Source organism: Dasypus novemcinctus, chromosome 7, assembly GCF_030445035.2.
Source record: "Dasypus novemcinctus isolate mDasNov1 chromosome 7, mDasNov1.1.hap2, whole genome shotgun sequence".
NCBI classification, from domain to species: domain Eukaryota; kingdom Metazoa; phylum Chordata; class Mammalia; order Cingulata; family Dasypodidae; genus Dasypus; species Dasypus novemcinctus.
Window position 1 is genome coordinate 114,662,262 of NC_080679.1, and position 22,947 is coordinate 114,685,208.

General features: G+C 34.8%; 1 protein-coding gene across 15 annotated transcripts in view; it reads right to left on the bottom strand.

Annotated features, from left to right (window-relative positions):
* R3HDM1 (R3H domain containing 1) overlaps positions 1-22,947 on the bottom strand; it is a 139,114-nt gene that overhangs the window by 96,941 nt on the left and 19,226 nt on the right. For 10 of the 15 annotated variants that reach the window (XM_058301061.2, XM_058301041.2, XM_058301075.2 and 7 more), the window contains exons 2-6: positions 21,311-21,521; positions 10,954-10,995; positions 10,385-10,474; positions 6,310-6,424; positions 5,204-5,282 (exon numbers count right to left, since the gene is read on the bottom strand). In XM_058301061.2, coding sequence (XP_058157044.1) covers positions 5,204-5,282; positions 6,310-6,424; positions 10,385-10,474; positions 10,954-10,995; positions 21,311-21,481 — 497 coding nt within the window. In that variant the 5' untranslated portion in view covers positions 21,482-21,521. Of the gene's footprint in view, positions 1-5,203; positions 5,283-6,309; positions 6,425-10,384; positions 10,475-10,953; positions 10,996-21,310; positions 21,522-22,947 lie in introns of those variants that run through there. The other 5 variants (XM_058301079.2, XM_058301071.2, XM_058301057.2 and 2 more) reach the window with 3 other exon arrangements.

Below are 22,947 nucleotides of genomic sequence, written 5' to 3' on the forward strand. Positions count from 1 at the left end.
TGCATGGAATAAATTAATCAAATTATTTCACCCAGAAGTGTGTGTGTGTGGAATTTACGTTTCCCTCTGCAAAAAGGATTTCTTTACTTAACTAAAGATCTCCTTTTCATTTAAACTTGTAGGTTCAGTTTGCCTTAAGATGATAGTACTTTTAGTAATTTTTCTGATATATTTTATTTACTGTCTCATTATAAATAAGAAAGAATCTGAGTCAGGCAGCTTAAAGTGATAAAAATTAGTCAAAGGGAATAAATATTTCCTTTCAATAAGAAAAAAGGGTGAATGGAAAATAAGGGTAAGAAGATATGATAAGGTAAGGTTTATTTTCTGAGTCTGAGAGCAGACTGCATTAGGGGAAGGTGCAGAGTTCCTCAATTAACTTGCCACAACTGCAAAGGAATGTATTATTATTTTTCCCTTAGAAAAGATCCAGAGATTATAGCAGACTCAGAGTACACAAACAAGTACAAGTGCATTTAAATTTATTTTCTTTGCTTGAGCTAAATAGCAGTTATATATTAAATATATATTAATGAATGTACTTACACTGAAAAGGAATTAACGTCTCCATGAAAGAATACATACTCTAAAAGTTTTACTAGGCATTGATACAGGTTCAAGGCTTTTGCTACATGCAGATCTATGAATTGCAGAGGATTTTCTATTCTTCTTATTCTATAATAAAACTTTCTTGAAAAATAAGGCTGTCAACTTTCCTAAGTTTCTGAGATTTACACCTCCTGCCTTTTATCCAGTCCAGATGTCCAAATTTTCCAGTCTGTAATCAAGGGTATTTTGCTAATGATCTTAAGTTAAAAATTAATAATTCTTTAAAGGAGAACTTTGAGTTGACTTAACTAATGGATCAAAAGATTAATTCACTTGAACCAAAACCATTTGTGTAGACACATATATTAAAATTGCTACTGTATACTCTTTAAAATTAATCAATATTTGTTATTTGGTGTTAGAGAAATAATAAAAAGGATCTTAATCAATAATTACTTTTCAATAAACTACAACTGAAAGTTAAAATGAACATCCAACAAGTCTTTTCAGTTATCAGTTTCTAGTCATTACAACAGAATTAACTTTAAAGAATGTGGGTGCAGCTGCTATGTCAGGTATAAATAAAAAAGCAAACAACGTTTCTATTTGTTTTATATATTCCATACAGTTTTCGTCAAATCTCTGTAAGAGATAAAAACAAAATGACAAACATTACCACCAATAAAAATAATATTAGAAGATATGTGTAACTGAACAATTACACGATGTCCCCCATAGAGAAACATACCCATTCTCAGGATTAATCCATGCAGTTATTCCCCTTTGCTAGTAAAATAATATATATACTGTATTATCCATTTTTCTTTACTACATATGAAATTTACACAAAATGGGTATAAAATTAAATGAAAATGGGTACAAAATTATGTCAGTGAGCATAATCTACGAAGGAGTCTTTCTGGATCCTAACTCAGTAATTGCTATAGTTAGCATATAGCCTTTGAAAATATTTCCTGAAAACAGAAATTTCACGTAACATTATTTAATATCTGAAATTAAGTTTATTGGGCTGAGAACAAGATAAAAATTTAATGATCTGAAAAAACTTTGAAATGAAAACAATCCAATGTAAAAGTTGGCTAAATTTTATTATCACTAAAAACAAATCATGGGGAGCAGGTTTAGTTCAGTGGTTTGAGTATCTGCTTCCCACCTACCTGCTTCCGGGCTCAATCCCTAGTACCTTCTTAAAAACAAAAAACAAACTTTGCTTAACATCTAGTAGAACTCTCTGTGCAATATTCAATCTTGAAAAAGTTTTAGTGGGTATTTGTTATAGTTATCAGAAATTTTGTCGCATGTATGTCTGGCAACTGACTGTGTGCTTAACAACATCCATGAACCTTGAAAACACAATGCTAAAACAGACTAGTCGTGAAAGAGCATTTATTATATAATTTCATTTATAGGAAATGTCCAGAATAGGCAAATCTATAATGGACAGAAAGTAGAAGAGTGGTTGCTTAGGGCTGGGATGAAATATAAGGGATAATATCTAAATGGCACAGGGTTTCTTTCTGAGTAGATTAAAAACTGACTAGGTGATAATTGCATATATCTGCAAATATACTAAAAGATTGAAATGTACCCTTTAAATATGCATATGCAGATAGTTTTTTAAATACTTCCAGAGGAAAGGAAAAATAATTTGGAATGCATAAAAATGGATTTCTAATCCTCTCCCCTTGCTGATGCCTCTCTTGTAGGATCAGAGGAAGGAAAAATTCTGTTTAGGATTCTATCTTGATATAGTCACACTACGCATATCCTGTGTTCCCACTTCTCAACCTACTGTGTTCTGGTTTCTACCATCCTATTACAAATGAAATGATGTCTTAAAGTAGCCAGCTGAATGTACTGTTTTTGATACTTCTCTTTTCTCACTCCCTGTTACTTCATTCTCTCTGAAACTGCTCCCCATTGGTTAACTTTTTTTTTTTTAAAGATAAATAGATCACATAAAACGTTATGTTAAAAAACATAAGAGGTTCCCATATACCTCCTTCCCACCCCCCAACCCCCTGTGGTTAACTTCTAAGACAAATGTTAATGTTATTCTTCTGCTATCTTTAGGACTCAGTCTCCTCCTTCTCATCCAACTTTTAAACACTGTCTTTCCATTTAATTTTGTCTTGACAGTTATTTCATCTCTTTGGACAACACCATCCAAAGCAAGCTTCAATTCTACTGAAGATTCCTGAATTTGTACCTTCAGCCTGGCTCATGCATTTGAAAACTAGAGCCTTTTAACTGCTGACAGACTGCACCTCCTGGCTGTACTTCAGGTGCATCAAACTATCCTTCTACCTCTTAAGTATATTTCATATGTATTCTTTCCTCTGTTCTTCTCTATCGCCTCCCAATCAGCCTCCTTACTCACAGTCTTTGCTCCTCACTGCCGAAGCAATTTTCCTAAAATGCAAATCTGATTATAGCATTACACTATTTAAACCCAGTAATTAATCCTTAACTTAGGATGACAAACTCAGTATTTCTCAATCAGTGCACCACTGGCATGGTTTACTGTCCTGCAGGTCTTTTTTTCTTGCAGGTCTTTTTAATATCTTTGGCTTCCCAGTAATACTCCAACCCATGGGGACAATCAAAAACGCCCCTGCACATTTTCTCACTGCCTGAGGGTATTGGTACTACCCTAAGTTGAGAACACTTATACATGATCTGTCCTTCCCAACTCACCAACACCTTCGCCCATCACTTTCAAGGACCACTAGCCACATGCCTCCCTGCTAAAGCCAGAGAGTACAACCTCATCTTGTTGAATATAACACTGCTTCTCTCACACCACTGTGCTCATCCATCTGCAATGTCCTTCCCATACTTCTGTGTATGGATAGCCTGCATTTAAAATGCTTGGAAATCAAGACTCAGCTCAGGTATTAACTTCTCAGTGAAGACTTCCCATATCCACTCAAACAGAGGTTGGGGCCTCCTATCTGTGTTTCTATAGCACATTGAAAGCCTTCTTTTATAACACCTGTTCTATTTAAATTCTATATCATGTTTCTTTTTCAAGCAACCAGATGGTAAATACTTTAGGGTCAGGAACCATGTCTTATTCATCTTTATGTCTACAATGTTTACTACAATGCTTGGCACTGGGCAGATGATCAATAAATGCCTGTTTATTGGATTAATGAATTTGCATTTCTGTTGGAACCACTGAGGAATAAATTTGAACTAAAAAAAAAACCAAAATCAAAAAGCAGTCATGCAGAGTTGTCTATCTTCTTCCTCTCTCTAGATCTATAATACTTCAGCCCCTATTACAAAGAGACAACTTTTCATTTTGGTGGTTCTTCCTTTGGAGTTTATGCTAAAAGCAAAACAGAAAATCAAGGTGGTATAAAATACAATAAATCCTGAATGAAAATAAAAGTAATCTCCATCCAGCATCCATGTGGAATCTAAGCCCCCTCTTGACATAGATGTGGAGTGGACACAACCAATCCAAGGTCCACAGGATGGAGGAATAGAATATGGATTAGAGTGGACTTACTGATAGTCTCTATACATGAACTATTGTGATTAGTAATCGAAGAAAATGTGGCATTGGCGTGGAGAAAGTGGCCATGGTGGCTGCTGGGTGTGGGGAATGGGAGGAAGAGATGAGATGTGGAGGCGTTTTTGGGACTTGGAGTTGTCCTGGGTGGTGCTGCAGGGACAATTACCGGACATTGTAGGTCCTCCCATGGCCCACTGGATGGAAAGTGGGAGAGTGTGGGCTATGGTGTGGACCATTGATCATGAGGTGCAGTGATGCTCAGAGATGTATTCACCAAATGCAATGAATGTCTCATGATGATGGAGGAGAATGTTGATATGGGGGAAGGAGTGGGGTGAGGGGGTGGGGGGTATATGGGGACCTCATATTTTTTTAATATAATATTAAAAAAATGAATAAAGACAAAAAAAAAGTAATCTCAAAGCAAGACTAGACATGGCATAAGCCTTGGTGATGTTCAAGAGAGTTGTCCATGCTATCTTCTCTGTGCATGCCCAATGAAATGGTTCTACTTTTATTTCAAAGCAAGTTTAGAGGCTAACATCTAAAGGAGGGATTCTTAACGTTGGAGTCTTTTCCCCCATAAAGTATAGGGATAATAACCAGCCAAAAAGTAAAAAACCACTCACCTAGGATTCTGGCAAAACAAAGGATTTCACAATTAGTTTTAAAGTATTGACTCAAGCAGCTTAAAGATCTTTGGGTTGAAGGTTTATAAACTCAGAAAAAAAACCTTTTTTTTTTTAAAAATGAATACATTGAGATAGTATTTAGTTGTGTAAATTATGGTGAGGTATATTTTCTATTTTTCTCATGATTAATAACATCTAAGAGCTTAGATATCTTGGTAATTTTGTATTTCCCCAAATCCCTACAGAATATATGAATTATTTTACATCCTGGGGACACGCATAATGCAAAAAAAAATTATACATGTGCATGTGCATATAGTATACCAACAATGTCTTAGCCCTAAGAAACAAAAATGTTTCTGGTGTACTTTAAATAGCTGCAATCTTATTACTAATGTTCTAACTTAGTAATGAAAACATATATAGCAAAATTATGATATTCTAGAAGCAATTTAAACCTTATAAATTCAATTTTTACCTGGGATTGTTTTTTAATGTATTTACTAAAAATTCATGTAGATCTATGCCAGTTGAATCAGTGTATTCTTGACTGGAATCTAAAAAACAACAACACAAAAACCCAGTATAAAGTTGTTTGAAAACAAATAGCTTTCCCTTTTACACATGATGCATATCTTAAATAAGATGCCCCATATTGGTAGTAAAAGGGAATTAATTCTCAACTCAGATGACCGTAATTCTTCTAGTCCCATATAATGCGCCATGACATGTGTTTACAAAGCTGCATGTACATGTGCACATTCTAAAAAACTTCCACATGTCAGTTTAATTTACTCTGAATTCTTGAGAGATTCTATTATATATATACTCACCACAATCCTAATGTTCAAAAACGCCTCCATTAAGTGGAAAAAGTCCAATGATTTAGACAACTAACACCACATGTATAACAAATTACAGCACCTTAGTTCAGTTATGAATATAAGGGGAGGCAATCATTTGGAGGTAGAAAGGCATTTTAGTTGTCAAAAAAATAATTTATTTGCTTAGATTTTTATGACATCTATCACTGAAGGCTTGCTCTTAAAATATCTGTTCAAACAATCAGATTTATTTTTTTACCTTAAATGTAATATCCTAGGCTGATTACAGTATTGGTCAATGACTCTGGGTTTATAAACTAAGAAAGTATTTTTTACTGGCCCAAATGCTGAATGATAGTGAAGACCCTCAAAAAGTTATGAAAGGTAAACATTTAGGGCTTCCTGGTATATTCTTATTTGACACCGAATAGTTTGGCATGAGCTTTTTTATCATAAGGAATTAAAAAGTAACAATATTTTTAGTGAGAGCAACATAGAAAAATTAGTGTGATTCCAGTACTTCAAAATGAAAGACAGACAATAAGAGATCAGGACCATTATCTTCCTCAGTGACTCTGGTATGTGTTGTCATTTTTTTTTTTTTTTTTTGCTGAAGCATCTTCCTGATAATCAGAACTTTATTATGTCAGTTTGTCCAGATGACTATACACATCATCCCTTCAGTCTGTTCTGCACTGACAGGAATTACTGACAGTGAAACTAAAGTGCTGTTTGAAAAACACAGAAATAAATTGCAAACCTCTTGATAACATTTTTCTGGGCAACTTATCACTGGCCTTTTCTTTTTCTGCTTCATCTTTTGAGGGCTTCTCCTCTTTTTCGAATGATTGTGTTAACTGGATCTGAATTTTCTCCTGTTGAAAGGTAAAATCAGTTATTCAATGAAAATACAGTGATTCAGATGATAGCGCAAATCTCCATTTTCCGAGTAACATAAAACCAGAGGAAAAAGGAAATGGATTTTTTTTACTTCACCCAATTATATACTTCAAATTAGAAAACAACCTAAAAATCCCTTATCACATCAAACTTTTCACAAAATTAAAATTAGTGTTTCAATTGAACATATCAATTGAGACATATCCTCAAAATTATTTTGTAAGAAATATATTCTCTAGTAGTTTAAATATATCTACTTATAAAATCCTTAAGGATCAGAATCAAGGTCTTCTTAATCTATTTTTGCAATGAAGATGCCAGGGCCAAGAAAATGCATATTTATTATCACTAGCAATGATAGATACTTATGAGTATGAAGTCAATAATTAATAACAAGTATTTTTGAGTTTCCATTACAATCTCATGTGCCTTCATTCCCCAGCCAAACAAAAAATTTTCAAAACCAAATATATAATACTTTATTTCCTATGTGTGATTTATATATCATTGTTCTTCCTTAAATCACCTCGAAGTTGTTTTAAAGGGGTGTCAAAAAAGACTGTTTTCCTTCGAGACATGAAATGTTTACTTGTAAAGTAACCACAATTCTGTAGACTGAAAAGAACGAATTCTACATTTTATTTTAATATCAGTGTAACTATATGTAATTTCAGAACCCAAAAAAATTACTAGAAATTAATTTATATAGTCTGAAAAGATAAAAGTCACATAGCACTATTTACTTAGGCAAGGTTATAAATAAAGGTAGAATAATTTCCAGACCACTTTTACTAAATGTAAAAGTGTAGCCTATTTCAGACTAAATTATACAGATGCTCTTTTTAGTGATGAAACATCAATCAGGCAATTGCTTAGCTGTTTTGGGTGATGTCAGTGGCAGTAGGGGCAATAAGCCAGTTTTAAAGAGGATACAAATTTCAGGTCTCTCATATTTGCAACCAGCAGTATTTCTGTTGAACTTTTATTCACCACATAATTTTTCTAAAGAAAAGTTTTGGTAGCATTTCAGAGCATATACTTTTTTTTCCCTCTGTACAACTGCTACAGCTATTTTTTTTTTTTTAATCTCTTTTCAGTCCTGCTTCCTATTTCATCTCATTTCAAATTTGTGCTCAGAACATAGGGCAAATACTATGCATTGTCAATATTTTCTAGAATAATGACCATCTTCCTTTTCTTGCTTTCCAAAGACAGTGGCAACTTTGTAAATGAACCAGGGAGTCATTGTTCTAACTTTGATTCCTTTTTTAACCTGCTTTCCTTGTTCTTTCCGAAATTGTAAACTGGATATTTAAAAATGAATCCCAGAACTATGACTTTCAGCTTCTATTCCAGTTACTCAAGGATAATCCTACTGAACCCACGATGGGAGAAAAGGTCTCACACTATCTTCTCTTATACCTTCACTATCACGAACTTCCATGATGATCTCATTTCATTTCTAAATTCTCCACTCAGTATGCTCAAACCCACACTTACTTGTTTTCCTATTAAAAACACCACACATTTTAATTACAGACATTAAATTATTTTATTAATATAAACTATAATGTAGGAATCTGATAAGCTTAATGTACTGAGGCCCTGTTTTCAATAGTGAATAAATGGGACATATTTTAAACGCCTAAGTCCTCAGACATTAAACTCTTTGACTATAAATACCTGGAATGACAGCAACATCGCCATAGGAAAATATAACTCCTTTACTCGTCATTTTGTCATTAACATCGATTATTGAGGTCACTTCCATCTTAAAAGTTCTTATCAGACACAAGTGACATCTCTCGTTCAATTGCCTTTCAATTTTTAGAATGTGAGCTTTGTTTCAGATAAATGTATCAAACATCAAATTTTAAAGAAAGCAAATTAGTTGGAATGTAGCTCTACAATCAAGGATTAGAAACTAATATATTTCATAAGAAATACTTTATTTTCCATTTCCCATTCAGGTGCAGTTTAGTTAATTCACGGCTTGAAAAAAAGACTTTTTAAAAAGGAATCTCTTTTTGTTCAGAGCGGTAATAACAAGTTATTACCCAAAAGAAAAAAAAATGCTATTCAAGGGAAATTCTTTGACAGAGAAAGAAAAGTATAAAGTAAAATACCTGAATTCTGACATAACTAGCCTATTTATAATCTATGTAACTGAACTTTTTGGACTGTAAATGCAAAAATTATAATCTTTGATCAATAATGTATATATTTACATACAAGATATATACCTGGTAATATCAGATAGTTTTTTCCATGTAAATTTTCACTAGCCAAATTTATATAGTGCCCTAAGAATTTCCCCCAAACACTTTTCAGATAAGGAAAGGAAAATGTATGGCATAGAACTAAAGACCATGTTAAATTTTTCTCAAAAAAGGATGTGCTTTTTCTGCATTAATAATCTTACGAATGCCTGGCCTTTCTAGTTTCCTTAATCTTCCTGGACTAAATATTATGCAAGAAGGCTAAGATGTTGTGCCATTTTGGCCTACTGAATTAAGAAATTAATTTTCAAAAATCATGTTGCAATGATCACTGCTCTGCCTTGAACAGGTGTATTCTTTACTCTGGCTAGTACAAAAGATTGCTTTAAAAATTGCTATTTTAAAAAAAAATTTTACTGAATTTTTCTCCAAATGCATCATAACTTTCCAGCTTATCAATAATCATACAAAAGCTAAAGGCTAACATTTTAAAATGTTCTCCGGGCAATAGTACTTAAGTAAAATATTTGACTCTGTTTCTGCTTTTTACTTTAGAACACTCTTATTTTATAGCTAAAATATCTCTATTTTATAAAAATAAATACAGCTCTCTTCTATCTATGTAGGTATATATATTTTAAAAATCACAAATAAAATTTGAAACCTATGTTCCTGACATGAACAAATTTCAAAGGAAACAGATTTTTAAGTAGTTTTTATTGATAACAAAGGATTATTTCAAAAATATTTTGCACCTTGCAACCTGGGAACAAGAATTATAGCTGTTTTAAAAAATAGAACATATTCTAAATCTGTAACACCTACTTTTAATATGTATAGTAGGCTTTTGAGGGCAACATCTTTTAATTCAAGGGAAAGTATAAAATTTTTTGTTTGAATCATCAAATGTACAATTGGAATTTATAAAAAACTAAAAAATGTACAACCAGTCATGGTTTCTTAAATCCACCATAACAATGCCTCAATTCTTTGGAACTGACTGTTGGGATATATGAGCATTTTACATTGCTCTAAATCTTAAAAGTAGAATAAACCACTAAATGTCAAAGTTATCACTGATAAACATTGGTAAACACTGATAAAAATATTTATGAATAAATGTCCAAATATGACATGAGAAAAAGATCAATTTGAGATCAACAGAAAAGAGATACTATCAAAAAGAAGATAAAAGGCAAATGAGCTATTTGCTTGCACTTCTGTTGTCCTGTATTTTACAACAGTAGACAGAAGAGGAATTAGAAGTATTGGACCATATGAAAGAGCCATGCATTCAGATTAAATAAAGTACATCATATAGAAATCTTGGATAGTGTTCTCTCCACACAAAAGCAGTGTTTGACAAATTTCCAAAAGTTAAAACTCAAAAAACAATTTTTATCACAAATACATTCACTGAAAATACTACTTCACTATAATTTTTCACTAAGAATATTTGATTCTCTTAAAGCCACATTCACAGTTAATTATATGATCCCTAAGATTTTCAAGAAGAGAAATCAGTGCTCTAGCTCTTAGAATGAAATAAGGAAGTTCCTCCAATTTTTCATCTATATCTTGGGTGGCAAGTATTATAAAATCAGTTTCACTTGGTAAAAACAACAAGCACACGTACACAAACACCCACAACTTTTACTTAACCTTATGAAAAATCTCCAGGAGGCAGGTTATTCCACCATGTATTTTTTTTTTTACCTGGTTCTCCTGTGTTATCTCTGCTGCAGGGGGTGGTGGAGATTCTTCACATACTGCAAGGCTCCGAACTAGCTTTAACTTTGAGCTTGACTAAAGAGAAGTATTTAAAATTAAACTACATTTTATAAATCTAGGGTACATCTAAAAGCCACTGAGAGAGGGTTTCTCACATATTTTTTATAAATAGTTTCTATTATGTATAAAACTATTTGAAATGTGCAAGTTAAATACACCGTTAAACACCACTAAATTCCTTTGTTAAGAGCAAAATAAACAATTGCAGTTTTGAAAATTACAGCAATAGTAAAAGTGGGAATAATTCCAATTTTATAACCCAAAGAATGGTAAGAAAGCCATTTTCTCTACAGAAAAAGAACCATCAAAGATATAAAAAGCAATGCACAAAAGCAACTAGGCAAGACAAAAACCCCAAATGAAACAAAAAAAGCTTTCTGCCCGAAACAAAATATGAAAATACTAAACCAAATGCAGTGCTATATGGAGACAAGGATTCATCAAGCATGAAGGAAGGTTCTTGGCATGCCAGCACACCAAAATATTTACTATACCTTAGACCTTTTTCCTGTCTGTCCAAATGACTGCAATGGCCGCTGAATACACAAGAAAGATTTATATTAAATTTTATATTGAAACAGAGAATTTGCTTAATTCACAAATCTAAACCTGAGAGAAACTAACAGTGCGCAATGTATGGAATATGGAGAAATCAAAGTTGGTTTCAGTAAATGGGTATTGATTTCTCTCAGAAGTATGCTTGCAGAAGATACTCTAAAATACTTCTGTGGGTTGGTATTTTTCTTTAAGTCAGCAAATGGCCACAATTCCTTTTTGAATTGAGTTAAATGGAACATATAAAGTAACTTCTTAGATAACAGCAAAGTAAAATGTGCTTCTTCAGGGTTTTATACTACATAACATTTTAGTCAAGGCTAGAAAAAAATCCACAAAAAACTGAGGAATTTTAAGTAGCTGTGCTCAGAAAAGTTCCAAGGAGAAATTACTAAGTTACCAAGGAGAACGCTTCAAATGAACCTGGAGTCAGAGTACAACTATACATCTACTAAGCCTTTTCAGCACTGTACACCACCAGTTTATCAGTGATGGAATCCTATTCACCAGGTCTGGGGTAAGGCAATGAAGCAGAAATGAAGAAAAGAGGGCAGAGTTCTGATATCAGCATGAGGTGAACTAGCCCTAGCATGTGATACCAGGCTTTGGTTTGGGAAACAAGCTGAAATTTCTGCAAATCAGAGTCAGATAGCTTTTAAAAGCTCTCTTCTTCCTTCCTATTCCTTCCAGAATCTCTCCAAATTGAAACCTCAAACAATACAGGGTCCAGGTATCTATTATTTATACTCATAAAAGCCAGGGAGCAAATTTGGTACCCTAAATAAAACAGATACAAACTCCTTAATACACAGACTAGCATGCTTCACTTAAGAATGGAAAAACAAAAAACAAAAAACAAAAAGCAGCATTTCATTCTAACATCCAGATAAGGCTTCCTGACAGAGCGAACAGAAATGAGAGTCCATGGTACCAAGTGTGTCCTGGCAGTCCCATCTTGAACTATTGAAAGATAAGCAGCATTATACTCTTGGTGTTTTTACCCTGGATTATCCAAACTACAAATTAACAACAACAAAAGGGAAATATAAAGAAAACTACTTTTTCATTTCTTATAGAGAAGAAAATGATATGTGTGTGCACACAGGTACACATGGCAGTGCTGCCTAAGAAAGCTGCTGTATCCTGGCACTGCCTTCTATTTCTGTTTACTCTTTCCTTTCATTTGTTCAAGAGAATTTTAATTGCCCATAGATAGCCATGCCCCAATATTCCCACCCCCTGACTATTTAAGCAAACACTGATTTAGGTACTGCCATAAAGGGATTTTACAGATGTAATTAGTTCCAAATCCACTAATTTTAAGGTACAAAGATTACAAAATGGGCCTGAGTCAGGTGAGCCCTTAAAGGCAGACTTTTCTCTGGCTGGAAGCAAGACAAGTCAGGGAGATATGAGTGGGAATCCGCTAGGAACAGAGAGTTGTAACCAGCTGACAGCTAGAAAGGAATCGTGGACCTCAGATCTACAATAGCAAGGAACTGAATTCTACCAACATGAGCCTGGAAACAAATTATTCCCTCTGAGGCTCCAGATAATGGTTCAGTCACACCTACACCTTGATTTTGGCCCTGTGAAACCCTAGGCAGATAAACCAGCCAAGTCCATCCAAATTTCTCATCTACAGAACTGTGAACTGATAAATGGGTATTGTTTTAATGAAGACTTTTTTGTGGTAATTTGTTACACAGCACAAGAAAAACTATATGCTCCTACGTAAGTAAACTATAAACTGCAAAAGTGGCATTACTCAGTAAAACTCATTTACTTTATTTTACTTCAAATAGAAAAAAAAAAAGACAAAATATATACTGACAGAAAATTTGCTATGCACCATGTATACACAGCAATGACAAAACAGAAAATGAGTTCTGTTTATTAAAGTAAACTTTATTCCATATTTTTGGTATTAATTTGGCAGATTTGGTTTTAAATAGGAATTCTCCCAATTTCAGGTACAATTACTTTAAGAAGGGGATTTTACTATTTAAAACGTAGATTTTGCTTTTAAGAGAATTTTACTACAAAGTCCCTAATTCACAGTTTAACTTGTTTGACATTGCAGGATATAGTTCAGGAACCAGGTCAATAAATGGGTGCAGAATACAAAACATCCTTTAGAGAACTCCAGTCTGAAACTGGTATCAACATATTGTCACACTTCAGCGGCTTGGAGAAAAACTGTGGATTCAAAATAAATGGATATGTTTTCAAATTACTATGAACCCCAGACTGTTCTTCAATTTATTGCCCTTACAGATTCTTTACTTTGGGAGTAAAGAAAAATGAACCTGGTTAAAGATTTCAAGTATTTTGGTTTTTCTTTTATAATAAAGAAACTTTAAACAGATCTAAATTTTTTCAGAATATAGATGTGGAAAGACCCTCAAAGCATTCCTCAAAATCTCAACTGTACAACAAACCAGGGAACTTTACAGCTAATGGAAAAGAAACAAAAAAACCAAATCTATCTAGTAAAGTTAATATCAAGAGTTGGTACATAGGTTTTGTTTTCGAGTGCTCTTTTGCTTATCATACTACCTCTTTTAGTTTAATATTTTCAGTAATTTTCTGTGCCTATCTTTGTAATGCTTTGTGCAGTTTACATCTGTTTAAAGCATGGGTTCTTAACCTTTTTTGTTCCACAGACCCCTTTACCAGCCAGGTGAAAACCATGGACTCCTTACTGAGTTTACACTATACTGTGTATTATTTAGTAATTATATCACAAACACACCAACACGTCACCACAAGAATGTTTTTCTGAATTTAAATTCAAGCTCACACACCCCTTGTTACTAATCCCCGGTTTAAAGTTTCTGTATTATAAAAGATAAAAAGGGAAGAAAAACTAAGGCACTAAGTCATTAATCATGAGATATTTTTATGTACTGCTAGAAGGAACAGAATAATTTTTATAAATTTAACTGTGTATTAACATAAAAAGTAACCAACCAAATACCTCAATAAAGAGAAAATTAAAAAAAAAAAAGAAAAAAAAAAGAGAAAGTTTAACTTATTTCACAAAGAGGATCATTTTTCATTTGCAATTTGTAATTATTATTGGCAAAACAAATTGTAATGGTAGAAGACTTTCAAACTAAGATTCTTATTGCACCTGGAAGAGCCTATTCTCAAATGCTTTTCTAGAGATTAATGGAAATTATGTGGGAGAAGATAATGAATTAAAATTGATAAGCACATACCTAAAGGTCAGAGCGATAAAAATTAAACTGGAAGACTAAATATTGTTAAGATATCAATTCTACCCAAAGCAATTTACAGATTCAATGCAATTCCACTCAATATTCCAATAGACTTCTTTGCAGAAATGGAAAAGCCCATTGTCAAATGTATATGGAAGGGTAAGGGACTCTGAATAGCCAAATGAAGTTAGAGGACTCACATTTCCTGATTTTTAAAAATTACTAATTTACAGTAACCAAATCACTATGGTACTGGCACAAGGAGAGACACAGATCAACGGACCTGAACTGAGATGAACCCTCACACCTTTGGCCAATTGATGTCTGGTAGGGTGCCAAGTCTACTCAGTGGTGAAAAGAATACTCTTCAACAAATAGTGATGGGAAAACTGGATTTCCACATGCAAAAGAAGGAAGGTGGACCCCTACCTTACACCATTTACAAAAATTAACTCAAAATGGATCAAAGACCTAAATATAAGAATCATTATTATAAAACTCTGAGAAGAAAACACAGGGAAGCATCTTTAGGACTCTGTGTTAGGCTATGGTTTCTTAGATTTTGTAACAAAGCATGAGCAACAGAAGAAAAAATAAATTTAGCAAAATTAAAAACTTCAGTACATCAAAGGATCTTATCATATAAGCAAAAAGACTATACAACGGGAAAAATATTTACAAGAGGATTTAATATAGACTATATAAAGGAATTCTACAACTCAACAACAAAAATACAACCCGATGTAAAAATGGGCAAAACACTTAAACAGACTTTTCTCCTAGATGTGCAAATGGCCAATAAGTATATGAAAAGATTCTCAACATCATTAGCAATTATAGCAATGCAAATCAAAACCACAATGAGATACCATTTCACACTCACTAAAATGGTTCGTATTAAAGACACAGAAAATAACAAATGGTAGAGAGGATGTGGAGAAATAGGAACACTCATTCATTGTTGGTGTGAAGACACTGTGGAAGACAGTTTGCTGGTTTCTCTGAAAGGTAAGTATAAAATCACCACAACTTGGCAATCCTACTTCTAAATATATGTCCTAGAACAGATACTTGCACACCAATGTTCACAGTGACACTATTCACGATGCCAAAAGGTAGAAACAACCCAGTGCCCATCAACAAGTGAATAAATTAACAAAATGTGGTATATACATAATACAAAGGAATACTATTCATTCCTAAAAAGGAATGACCTTCTGATACATACAACACCATGGATGAGTCTTCAAGACATCATGTTGAGTGAAATAAGCTAGACACAAAAGATCAAATACTGTATGACCTCAATGATATGGAATAATTAGAATAAGTAAATTTATAGTCAGAAACTAGAATATAGTTTACCAGGGGCCCGGATGGGGGTGGGGAATGGGAAGTTAATGCTTAATTGGTACAGAATTTTTGTTTGAGGCGATTGGAAAACTTTTGGTAATGGATGGTGGTGATAGGAGCATAACGTTGTGCATATAATTAATACCACTGAATTAAAAATTTAAATGTGATTAAAAGGGAAAAATTTTAGGTTGTTGTGGCAGTTTGGTGCTGGTTTATGAATTTCAAAAATAGATACTGGATTGTGTTTATAAACTGGTCTGTTCCTTTGGGTGTATCAGATTGTATTAGATGCAGAGTTTCACTTTTACTTTATTAAATCAAGATTAGAGCTTTTATTTGACCACATCATTAGGGCGACTGGATTTGATGCCTGGCCTACAGCTAGCCTATAGCTGAGGGGTATATAAATGGATGCTCTATTAAAGACAGGGAAGTAGATACACAGGAGAAGAACACAGAGGGAGACAGCTCCTTTGACATGGCAGCAGCCCTGGGAAGAGAGATAAGCCTAATAGTCTATAGCTGACCTTGTGAAGAGACCAGAGCAGCCGAGCCTGGAAAGAAATGAGTCCTGGGGAAACAGATGAGCCTTATGCCAGCCTAGGGCTGAGATCAGAAGAAGCTGGATCCACATAGCCATAAGAGGAGGGCAGAACCCTGGCAGATATCGGCAGCCATCTTGCATCAACATGTGGCAACAGACTTTGGGTGTCAGAGTACCTTCTATGGTACCCTGAGCTGGACTCTTTAGGGCCTTGTGACCATAAGCTTCTACCCCAAATAAATACCCTTTATAAAAATGAACAGAGGCAGCGGACTTGGCCCAGTGGTTAGGGCGTCCGCACCACATGGGAGGTCCGTGGTTCAAACCCCGGGCCTCTTTGACCCGTGTGGAGCGGGCCCACGCACAATGCTGAATGTGTGCAAGGAGTGCTGTGCCACGCAGGGGTGTCCCCACGTAGGGAAGCCCCACACACAAGGAGTGCGCCCTGTAAGGAGAGCCACCCTGAGCGAAGGAAAGTGCAGCCTGCCCAGGAATGGCGCCGCACACATGGAGAGATGACGCAGCAAGATGACGCAACAAAAAGAAACATAGATTCCCGTGCCGCTGACAACAACAGAAACGGACAAAGAAGATGCAGCAACTAGACACAGAGAACAGACAAGTAGGGCCAGGGAGGGGGGGAAGAAAAATAAATAAATAAATAAATCTTAGAAAAAGAAAAAAAAGAACAGAGTCTGGTCCTTTGCATCAGTATCCCTTTTGGCTAATACCGTTATATATATGTTACTAGAATAAAAATAGAATAACCCCAAAGAAAACAAGCAAACACAAAAGGGATGGTAGGCTTCTAATTTTCACTAGAACAAAAGAAAACAACAAGTCAGGGGAGCTGACATTACTTTAAATGAATTACTTTAAATGAATTGACCAATTAGGCAACCCCACTCATTAATTTGATTATACCATTTAGTTTGAGCCACAGAATATAACATTTAAAGTCTGAAGGCCTAGTTTAAGAATCTAAGAAAAAGACTAGACTATGTTACAGACGCTCTGGTTTGTAGTTACCCAATGCTAAATGAAAAGAGGACCTCCAGATCCTACTGCTGTTATACACGAACATTGCCAGAGCAAGTAAAAATGGCATTTCTACAAGTGTAAGAGGTAGTGAAAATCTCTTTATATTGCATATTAAAGCACTATAAGAAGCAATGTGTTTATGAGTGCTAGCTAGGTTATCATATATGCATACAATCTGAGTTAAAAAGAAATAATTTTAGTAAGTGTATCACAGGAAGTGAATTACAAGTTCTAAAAAATCAAATTCATTAAAAAATAATAAAAGACAATGAAAGTATAGCATTCAGACAGGGAATATAATATACAGAAACAAAAAAAATTACTTTGTAATTTTTGTCAACATGTTAAGTGTAATTTTATTTCATTACTAGGGAAAATCTATTTTGCACAATTATAAAGGGGTAAATATGAGAAGCTAAAAAGTTGTCACTGATATAATGAGCAACAACTATGTGACGATTATAATGATATTACTATTACTAATAATATCAACCATTTGTTAGGTTTAACTATGTACCAGTTACATTTTATACATCCTATTTAACTCTGTCATACAAATAGGAAAATAATTTCAATTATGATTAGCATGATTTATATATAAACTCCTACTTAATCCTTTAAAAAGAAAATTCTTTTCATGTTTCATCAATTAGGAAATTTGTTGCTCATTCCCCTCACTGATGAAGAAGTGGGCTTGCCCTAAGTTTTACTGATGACCATATAGAATTGTTATTGCTTTCTTAATCTATATCTTGTTTTCTTTTTTTAAAAACAGATGCACTAGAACTAACTTGGGGGATATACGAGCTGCATCTTAATTATCAAAGAGCTTACTACAGAATCAGAATATACTAAACCCCTACTTCAACTGATACTGTGCAAGAAAAATTCACTTGTATGTATCAAAAGCTGTTCATGCACTGTGGCACATTAGGCTTAGTGGCTAACTAAGCCCATCCTTATCATTCATTAAGTATGGGGAAGCAGACTTGGCCCAACGGATAGGGCGTCCGTCTACCACATGGGAGGTCTATCGTTCAAACCCCGGGCCTCCTTGACCCATGTGGAGCTGGCCCATGCGCAGTGCTGATGCGCGCAAAGGAGTGCCATGCCACGCGGGGGTGTCCCCTGAGTAGGGGAGCCTACGCGCAAGGAGTACGCCCCGAAAGGAGAGCCATCCAGTGCGAAAGAAAGTGCAGCCTGCCCAAGAATGGCACCGCACACACAGAGAGCTGTCGTAACAAGATGATGCAACAAAAAGAAACACAGATTCCTGGTGCCACTGATAAGGATAGAAGCGGTCACAGAAGAACATGCAGCGAATGGACACAGAGAGCAGACAACCGGGGGTGGGGAGAGGGGAAGGGGCAGAAATAAATAAAAAAATAAATCTAAAAAAAAAAAAAGAAATAATAAGTAGTCTGTGGGAGAAAGCAGATGTGGCTCAAGCAGTTGGGCACCTGCCTACCATGTGGGAGGTCCTGGGTTCAGTTTCTGGTGCTTCCTAAAGAAGACTGGTGGAACAACAAGTCGATGCAATGGGCTGACACGGTGAAATGATACAGTGAAGAGACACAATGAGGAAAACACGAAAGACACAACAAGCAGGGAGCGGAGGTGGTTCAGGTGATTGGGTGCCTCTCTCCCATATGGGAGATTCCGGGTTTGGTTCCTGGTGCCTCTTAGAAGGAAGGTGAGCACATGGCAGACAGGCACAGAGAGGAGGCAGCTAGTGTAAACAATGGGGGAGTGGGAGTGGGGGAATAAATAAAATAAATCTTGAAAAAAATAAGTAGTCTGTGGGGGAGAGGACATTGTTTAACTGCTCTGAAATATGGTTTGGTTGTATGTACACATGTATACAGAGAAATATCCTTGAACAAAAGCATTTGTCAAATACAATGATATGACTGTAAAATAATAGGAAAGGTAAGTTTAAGTCTCTAATAAGTAAACAGAACACAGGAGCCACTGTAATTCAAATTACTGCAAAAATCAACACAAATTAAATATAATCTGAATTTAATCTGAAAAGCCTATCTGTGACAAAAATCCAACAATGGAGACTACATAAATTAGTTATACATAGGAAGCTAAATCAAACATAATTTTCCCTTTTAGAATATTAAGGATTAGGGATACTAGTAGTCTAACTAAAAAAAATATTTTTCTAGTTTTAGAAATCTGACACTCACCCCATCTCCCAAACACTTCATAATCATAGGAAGTCTAAAAATTTCCTCAAGATTCTCAACAGGAACAGTGTGTGGCAGCAGAAAAGTTACTATACAAAAACACTTTGCATAGTTAATATTCTGAACAATTCAGAATAGCTCAGTGGCAATTATGTGGGAAAGTTAACTTCTTGGTATTTAACTGTAATATAAACAGATAATTTAGAATTAGCTCTAATGTACTTTACAAAAAAGTCTGATTATTAAGAAAGAAAAAATAAAACTTACATAAAAGATTATGGTCCAAAATAAAACTCTTGAATTAAAAACACAACTAACCTTTAAAAAAAAAAAAAAAAAGTAGAAAAAGCCACACAAACAGAATTACTTATAAAAGAAATGGTGACGGGGCTCTATGAGATAATCTCTGCTTGGAAACCATAGAAGGTGAAGTCCAGTGTCTGCTGGTCTCTCTCTAGTTTAATGAAATTATTCTTTAATAAAAATATTTTCTTAAGAATAGACAGTAGAAAATGATTGAGTTTCATCACAATAGTAAAGAACCTGTGGTATCTCTTCATTAAAATTCACTTTTTCTAAATAAAATATTCAAGGGATAATAAGGCCTGGTAATGGATGAAATGCATGCTTCTTCTGGACAGTAAATATTTTCCTTTTACAAAGTCACTTTAACTATTACTAGCTTGAAGTAAGTAACAGACATAAGTTATTCATGGCAGCTTATTTTCAGAATGAAAGAGAGGAAAGTGGAGGAAATCTTATTACTCTAATACAATGAATAGTTGGTTTATTCAAAATTCTCAGTAGGAAACCTAAAGTGGTGCCTACACCCAAATTTATGAGTAAAAATAATAGTTTACATTTAAATGACAACCTTTAGGGAATGCTATATGAGGTACTAAGATGAAATGTGATAGCCAGTAGTCTGGCAGTATGTTAGAAAACAGGTATTTCATAATAGGTAACTCCATGTTATTTTGAAAGTAACTCCTTATGGATATGTATGATCAAAAGAAGACAGTGGAAGGAAGGCTCTTCAGCTTTCGAGCTGGATGGTTAAGAAGCCTTACAGCTTCCCTTGGTTCTTGTGGAACATTGTCTTTGGGAGCCTAAGTTGCCACGTAAAAAGTCTCACCACCCTGAGCTTGTCATGCTGGAGACACCATGTGTAGAAGCCCAATTCCAGTTGAGCCCAGCATTCCAACCATTCATGCTAAAGTGTCAGACACATGAGTGAGGCAGTCCTGGATTCAATCTGCTAGCCAAATATTGCTGATGGACCTCTTCTGATGCCTTGTGGAACAGAAGATTCACTTAACTTAGCTCTGCCCCATTTCCTGACCCACAAAAGAATGAAGTATATAAAAAATGTTACTTCCTAGAAGTATAACCTGAAACCACTTTTACCTACCTTAAATCTGCTAACCAATTAAAATAAATTTCCATCTATGCCTGGAATTAAAAGCTTCTTCAAGTGGTTAGTTTTAAGTCATCATATATGCACAGCATCAAAAGCTTTAAGTGGCAGCTGTTTTTCTAATCACAACCTTTTAAGTTTTCTTAGTCATGGTTGATTAACTGCTCCCACTGAGGACTGATTTTGCAAACAGAATGCATGCAGTTTCACTCTCTCTATTCCTTTCCTCTCTTAGGTTAAACTCTCAAGTCTCACAGCAGTGGTAGTTAGGGACAGGGTGGAAAGTAAAAGTAGAAAGCCATAGTACAGGCCACATACATTAAAGAACTATATGATAAAAGCAAATCAAAGAGCTATTCAACAAGTTAATTCTAAATGGCTCAAAAACGAGCTGATGAGTATGTCCTAAAGAGTCATGCTGATCCTTTCAGAATGCTGAAAAGTAAGTTTTGTGTGAATATAACTACAGATTGAATATTTAGTACCGATATATTTAGCAAGGGAGAAAATCCTATTTACCTGAAAATCAATATTGTTGTCAATACAACGTTCATTCTTCTCTGACAAAATCTTTGCATAGTTTTCTGATTTGATAAGATTTTCAACTCTGGTTGTATCTTTCACTTGAGTCTCCAAATCCTTCATTGTTTCAGTTTCATCTTGTACAGTAACAGTATCAGACATCCTCATTAGCAAAGTTTATTTTAGAATTCTACAGGGAACTTGAAGCCTTAGGAAGAAGCAGAAAAAAAAATTAATGCAGTTAATGCAGTTTCAAAACATTCCATCCATGCACTCACTGCAGGGAGTACCTTCTACATTCCAGTGGTAACACTGAGAATGCACAAACTGAAGCAAAATTCTTGCTTTCAAGAAGTACATAGTTTAGTGGTAGACAAGTTAAAAGTAGAAGTTAATAGTCAGTGAGTTATATATGCATACTTAAGTGACAAAAAGTCTTTTTCTCTAAAGGGATATGATGAGTATCATCCTGTGAGAAAGACATTTTCTGATCTTATCTTTCATCTGGTGTGGCAGTTTGATATTATTTATGAATTCCAAAAAGAGTTATTATGTTTGTAAACTAGCCTGTTTCTCTGGGCATGTTACTCTTTGATTGTCTTAAATTCAAAGCCTTTACGTTTACTTGATTAAATCAAGATTAGGGCTTTGATTTAAACATGTCATTAGGGCATGACTCAATCAAGAACAAAGAACTAGATAAGCAGAGAAAGAGAGAGAGCCCCATAGACATGGCAGAAGCCCCAGGAAGAGAGAGGAGCCATTCACCTGATAGTTTACAGCTGACCTTGTGAATAGACCAGAGCAGATGAGCCTGGAAAGAAGCGAGCCCTAGGAAGAGAGATGAGCCCTACACCAGGCTACAGCTGAGAATGGAAGAAGCTGGACTCCACTGAGCCTTAAGAGGAAAGAGCAAGGCTGAACCCTCATAGACGTCACCAGCCATCTTGCTTCAACACAAGGCAAGAAACTTTGATAAGGAAGTAACCTTAACTCTAGTGCCTTATAACTGTAAGAGTTAACCCCAAATAAACTTTATAAAGGCCAATAGATTTCTGGTTCTTTGCATCAGTACCTCTTTGGCTGACTAATACATTTGGAGTCCTAAGATTCCAAATTTCTTTAATTATATTCTAACTCTGAAAGGGAATAATTAATACAAAGTAAGCCGAAAGGTTCAATGCAAAACACACTTGTGGAGTCAACACAATCCCAATCAAAATTCCAACAGCCTTCTTTGTAGAAATGGAAAAGCCAAATTTAAAAATCAAATTTATTTAGAAATATAATGGGACTGAACAGCCAAAAACATCTTGAAAAGAATGAAGTTGGAGGACTCACACTTCCTGAAAGCATCAAGAGAAAAATCAATTTATCACATAAAAGAGAACCACAATATGATTAATGCTGGTCTCCCATCAGAAACTATGGAGGTGAGAAGAAAATGGTATGATGTATTTAAGATACTGAAAAAGTGCCAGTCAAAAATTCTTCATCTGGCAAAACTGTCCTTCAAAAATGAGGGTGAGTTTAAAGTCTTCACAGACAAAACAGAGAGGATGTTAACAAATATCAAATTTACAAGAGATATTAAGGATTGTTGAAGCCTGTAATGAAAAAACAAGGGTGAGAGA